Source organism: Taeniopygia guttata, chromosome 26 (genome assembly GCF_048771995.1).
Source record: "Taeniopygia guttata chromosome 26, bTaeGut7.mat, whole genome shotgun sequence".
NCBI classification, from domain to species: Eukaryota; Metazoa; Chordata; class Aves; order Passeriformes; family Estrildidae; genus Taeniopygia; species Taeniopygia guttata.
In genome coordinates, this window is record NC_133051.1 from 1,636,761 (window position 1) to 1,642,880 (window position 6,120).

At 52.3% G+C, this 6,120-nt stretch overlaps 1 protein-coding gene across 4 annotated transcripts; it reads right to left on the reverse strand.

Annotated features, from left to right (window-relative positions):
- Positions 1 to 368: 368 nt before the first annotated feature.
- On the reverse strand, positions 369 to 5,259 carry SNRPC (small nuclear ribonucleoprotein polypeptide C). 4 transcript variants are annotated; one of them, XM_072918858.1, is made up of 6 exons: positions 4,832 to 5,259; positions 4,531 to 4,573; positions 4,075 to 4,183; positions 2,680 to 2,769; positions 1,997 to 2,101; positions 369 to 737 (listed from the first exon to the last, which is right to left on the reverse strand). In XM_072918858.1, the coding sequence occupies exons 1-6, from the start codon at positions 5,242 to 5,244 to the stop codon at positions 613 to 615; spliced, it is 885 nt and encodes a 294-aa protein (XP_072774959.1). In that variant the 5' UTR covers positions 5,245 to 5,259; the 3' UTR covers positions 369 to 612. The 4 variants fall into 4 exon arrangements, with proteins under 4 accessions (XP_072774959.1, XP_072774958.1, XP_012426448.1 ...); XM_072918857.1 differs by having other exon boundaries at positions 2,680 to 2,772; XM_012570994.5 differs by having other exon boundaries at positions 4,789 to 4,970.
- Positions 5,260 to 6,120: the final 861 nt, after the last annotated feature.

Below are 6,120 nucleotides of genomic sequence, written 5' to 3' on the forward strand. Positions count from 1 at the left end.
ACTCAAGGACCAACCCAGGAGCCCCAGAAACCCACCCCGGGATCCTTCAGGACTCCCCTCCCCGACGAACCCAGGACCACCCTCCGGACCCCAGTTCAGAACCAACACGGGATTTGCCCCACTCAGACCATCCTGGAGCTGTCCCAGGATCTTCCAGCGACCACCCTGAACTCTCCTCCAGACCCCAGTCCAGAACCAACACAGGATTTTTCCCCGCCAGACCATCCTGGAGCTGCCCCAGGATCCTCCAGGACCTCCTTCCCCAGGGGTTCCCCCATCAGCCCTGAAATTCCCTCACAGCCCAGCACAGCTCCTCCCACCTTTATTTTCTTCCCCAGGAGACAGTTCAGAACAAGGCTCCGAGTCCATTTGGAAACAACATCAATGCTTTATTCTTGTTTTTATCATTCAATGGGAGAGGAAAAAATAATACAACTGAAGAGACACCCAAAAAGCCAGACCTGGTACAAGTCAGTGCAGGGTGTGTCCATTCATATGCTGAGGTTACAGCAGAATCCCTCCAGACACAGAGTACAAAGCCCCAGGGACACAGATTTGTGGTGTTTATCAAAGGGAAGATCCTAATATGAAAAGGCAGCTCCATCTCCATCTTTATCTGTCTGGACGGGTCATTCCTGGCCTGGTTGGCACCATCATGGGTCTGGAGGGGGGTCTCATCATTGGGGGCCCTGGCATCATTGGCATGTGTCCTCCCATGGGCGGCCTCATCCCAGGAGCTGCCAGGGGAAAAACAGGTTAGAGAACAGCTCTTGAGAGCACCACCTGCCCAGTCATGGTAGAACATGGGTTGGGATGGACCTTAAAAGATTTATTTCCACTCCTCTGCCAGGGATAGGGACACCTTCCACTATCCCGAAGTTGCCCCAAGCCCTGTCCAACCCAGCCTTGGACATTTCCAGGGATCCAGGGGCAGCCACTGTTTCCTTTCACAGCAACATTGGCCTCACCACCCTCAGAGGGGGGAAATTTCGCACTGTACAGTGGGCAGGTTCTCTACCTGGGAACTCCCATTTTCCAAGTCTGTAAGCTCTGACCTGGCAGCTGCTGAGATGGATTCTGTTCCTGAAGGAGCTCAGCCAGCAGCAGAGGAGGAACTGAGCTCCTGGGTTATACACCCATTCTGACAATATTCACCCACAACTTATTTCCAGCCAGCCACTCAAGAGACATACCAGCTTAATTTTGAGCTGGAAAAGTGTTAATTTGGAGAAAAGTGCTGCAAAACCATCCCATGTGCTCGTAAACAAGCACCGAGCACCTCTGCCAGGGAAAAGCAGGGGCTCTACTGCACAGCCCTGAAATAATGGGTTTCTATCCCACTTTGCCATTTATTTTCTCCAGGCTGCTGAATGTCAGAGATTGTGCATTTATCTTGAGCCTCTAAAAACACTTAAAGAACACTTTCAAATGCAAGACAATAATTGCAAAGACACTTCACTACTTTCTGTGCACGTGTGCATGTGTTCCCATAGATTTGTTCTGGGAATTGTTCCAGTAAGATATCCCTTGAGAATTCTTCAAATGCCAGGAAGCTCAGGAGTGGAATGGATCAAAGACATTTTAGTTTACAGTTCTGATAAAGCCTTTTCCAGGCCCATTGTGTCTCTGGAACACGCTCCCCTGAGACACTTTAAACACTAAAAATCATTTAGTGCAAAAAATGCACCTCTTGTGCAAAACCTGAGACCTGGAGGCACCAAACCCCTAAACAATTACTGCTAAGAGCAGAGGGAGAACAGCTATGACTTCCCAGAGCCGTAATTCCAGCTGCACAGGGGGTCAATGAGAAGCAAAGGCGTTTAATGAGTGGTTGTAAAATTGTTGTGGTGTCCCCATGCAGGAGAAGCAGTGACACAGGAGCGACCAGAGCATGACCAACCCAGCCCTGAGTGCCCAGCAGATGGTGGGACAGGAAACATCACCCAGAGCCTCCCAGGCAGCCCCACATGGCAGAGTTACCCCATCCCAGACTTACCAGGTCCAACTGGCATCATTCCTGGTGGGGGTGGACCCATCATTGGCATCATCGGGGGCCCCCCCATGTGTGGGGCTGGCATCATGCCGGGCCGGGGGGGGCCAGCTGGACAGACACAACAGTTACACACCGTCACTCTCAGCCACCAAAGAGCCCTGCAGCTGCTCACAGCACATGGCAGTAACTAATGCCTCAGTGGCTTTACATCTGCCTCTGTTCCAGCCCTGGTTCCAGGTGCTAGGAAGTGACCAGAGGAGGAATATGCTGGTTACCAACTCCAGCTGTGCACAGCCAGCACAGGGAGCTGCCACTCCCAACAGCAGGGCTTGGGGCTGGGAGGGCTCTGGGCCCTTCACTAGCTCAAGGGCAAAAGGTTGGTTACCAAAGTGATTTCTATTTTGGAAAACCAACCCAAATCAACCCACTGTGCAGTCCTACCAGAGCCACCTGCACGGGAGCCCCCATGGGATGAGGGGTTGTCACTGCTTCTGGTGCACTCAGCATCCCAGAAATCGGACACAGCAAGGACTGAACTGCTCTTACACAACATTTCCTCACACCCTGGGAGCACAAGCTCAAGATGGCTCGGCTTCAAGCTAAAATGCCTTTTCCTTCCAACTGAGGACACAAACAATACAGCTCCAGAGGGCTGTGACCCCAGTCCCAAAGTGCCCCAAACTTACGGATGCTGGGAGGAGGTGGAATCATGGCTCCAGCCGGAGGTGGTGCCGAGAACGGCGTCGGTGGAATTTTCCCTTGCTGGAATGCAGCCGCTACATTGGGGGGGAAAAGAAAAAAAAAAAAAAGGAAAGAAAGAATCCCAGGGAAAAAAAAAAAACCAGTTACTAAGCCGAGGGAGCGCCGGGTCACTCGTCCGTGTCATGCCCCGCGGTCACGTCATGCTGCGTGCGCTGCTGTCCCCACGCCGGACACATCCCTGGCACCTGGGGAGCACCTGAGACTCCTGGAGACAATTCTTGTTACAGCTGGGACTAGAGAGCTCCTGCGTGGGTGTCACACCCCTGGGCAGGGCGGGAGGGAAGGAGGGAGGGTGGGTGGGAGAGGAAAAAAACAACAAAAAAAAAATCAACCACGTGGCGGGATCCGCAGCGCTCCACCGGGACATGCTGTGCTGGAATGGCAACGGGGCCAGGGCTGGGGAGGGGGCAAGGAAGGGGAGGAATTCCACTGGTATTGACTGGAAGGAAGGCAAAAAATGGGGAAGTTGGAAGCATCACAAGGAAAACAGACAAAGGGAAATAGAGTGAGGATGAGTTAGGGGAAATCTGGATTGGATGTTTTAGGAAAACTCTTCAGGCAGAGGTGGTTGGGCACTGAACACTCCCAGGGGATGAGCACGGCTCTGAGTCTGTCAGAGCTCAGGGAGCAGCTGGGTGATGCTGCTGTTCACATGGTTTGGTCCTGCACGGAGCTGGGAGTGGGATCAATGATCCTCAGGGGTCCTGTCCAACCTGAGATACCCCACGAGCCAAGAAGTGCTGCCATAAAGCTAATTTTCTATATTTTTTTCACAGAGGAAAGAGAAAAAGGAGCTCTTGAAGTGACAGAGGGAACAATGCCACACTTCAGTTAAGACTTTAAGTGCCAGAAAAAAAAAACATCACTTGGGAACTGAGGGCAGGCAGCCCCAGCATGTGAAAAATGCAACAATCCACACATTTTTATATCCATTTTCCCATCTTTTGGAATTCTTATCCATGCTCTTAGCAAAAATGTGCCACTGCCAAGCAGCACAAGTTTGTTGTGTGGCCCTGCAGGATGTCACTGAGAGAAGTGGCACTGACAGCCCTCATGAAAAGTGACATGGAGCCACTGCCACCAGCCCTGGGAGGGAACCTCAGCTCTTGTGTGGTAGGCAGAGCTCTCCAGCTCCCCCACGACAGCCCAAAACCTGAGGAACTCAAGATCCACACCCCAAGTTTCTATTCACGACTCACTAAGCAAAAACTCCCCAGGGAAGTGAGGAGAAATCAAGGTGGAAGCAGGGAAGAGCAGCTGGAGAAAAGGAAGGGGAGGGAATGAGGAGGCAGCCGGGGTCACAGAAAGATTGGCCTTACTTGTTTTGTCAATCAGGCTCTGGGCTTGCTCCTCCATCCATTTCTGGTAATAATCCTTCACGTTCTCCTTGTGCTTCCGACCACTGCAGTGGGTTTTTCTCACGGAGGGCTGGCAAAAGTTACAGAAACCCTAAGGTTAGCAGTGTTTGTTATGATTTTAAACACGTGTAATTTAGCAGCATAAAGCACGTTTGTTACTATGCCCAGACAGAGGAGGAGTGGTGTGCAGAACTTTAATATAAATTTTTGGCAGCACAATCAGTGTTGGCTCTCCAAAGGACCCCCGAGCTGCCTTTTCTGCTGGAGAACACCAAGGGCATGGCACATTCTCCCTCTTTTTTGCATGGAAAGGGAAACCACAGAGGAACACCGCTGCATCTCACAGGACCTCCTTTTAGCCGAGGCAAGATTTATTTTAATCCTCTCAAGAATCGAAGCCGAGGCTTTGGTACTCACCGAGTCATGGGTGAGGTACGTGTCACAGTAATCACAGTAAAACCTGGGGAAAAAAACAGTTTATTTAGAACCCGCTGTGCGCTGCGGCCTTAACGGAGCCCCACCAACGACCCCGCAGGGCGCCAGGGCTCGGCCCGCCCGCTCATGGCTGAGCTCGGGGGGAGAACCAGGACCGCACAGAAGGAGCCACCCCCGCCCAGGGAGCCCGCCCGGGACCGCCGGGACCACCGGGACCGCGACCGGGCCTCCCGCACCCACTTGGGCATGGCGCTCCCGCCGCCGCCAGCCGGAAGTGACGCACCACGCAGCGACACCCTCACACAGCGCCGCCGCTTGGCCCCCGCCGGCTGCCGTAGGGCCCGGAAGTGACAGCGATCGGTGATGCTGTATGTGGGTGACTCCCCGTGTGATGCCACCCGGCAGGTGGAGCCACGCCGCGCCCGCCCGGCGCTGGCTGCTCACGCCACCGTCACCCGCCCACAGCCGCGGCGCCGCCTCCCCGCGTTTCGTTGGGGCGCTCCCTGACGCTGTTATCCTTGTTCTCCGTGTTCTCCCCGCGCGGGACACACCCGGTGGTTGCGATGGCCAGCCGCGCACGCAGCAGCCTCGCGCTGTGGAAAACTGCGGGGAAAAAACATCATTTTTAGGCGGAAAAAAACCACACGGAAGGTGCTCCCGTCGGGCCTTGCGACCCTCATTTGCATGGCGCCTCATGACGCCTCTGTCTTATTTGCATACACAAACACGCGCGCTCGCCGCCATATAAGGAAAGCAGCGCGCGCAGGTGGGCGGGGACGAGCGGTGGCTCCGCCCCCCGAGTCACGCGCGGCGCTCATTTGCATGCGCGGTGCTCATTTGCATGCGCGGCCCCGCCCGAAACGTAAATTTTAAGGAATTTAAGAGATTTTAGAGGAGCTGAGATTTTAGTTAGAAATAAGCCTTACTACAGTTAATTAAAATAAATGAGTAGGCCTGGATGAAGTTAAGCGTTAGGAGTTAGCTAATAATTGATTGCTTGTCAACACAATGATTAGTTAGCTGGGTTTATAATGAGGAATATACAAACTGACAAATAGCTTTTAGGAACTTAAGACAATTGTAGGCCTCCTCTGCTCTGAAACCAATTGAAGACAAGGAATGGGAGTTCTACCAAGAGTTAATTTGTCATATTTGCATTAAAAAGGTAGAAAGGTCAGAAGGAGGAAGACTTCGTTGACTTCCTCATTTTGGGACCTCTCCCTATGAAAGGGACACCGACCCATTTCAAGGAACAAACCAGGCATGCTGAATAGCTTGTGAAATGAGGAATGGGATGTACCAAAATGATGAATATGCATTTGTATTTTGGATTATCAATACTTGTATGGATAAAAGGGCTCTGTAACCACTTGGAAGTGGCGGTGTGGATTTGGGAGCTATCGCGCACACAATAAACACACACTTTCTAACTTTAAACTGTCGGAGAGTTTTTGTCCGTCACAGTTGCATATAGATACAATATTTTATACAAAAAAATCGATATTTTTAAAATATATTATTTAATAAATCCCGCCCCCTCTTCATTGTCGCGCCCCCTCCCCAACCCGAGGT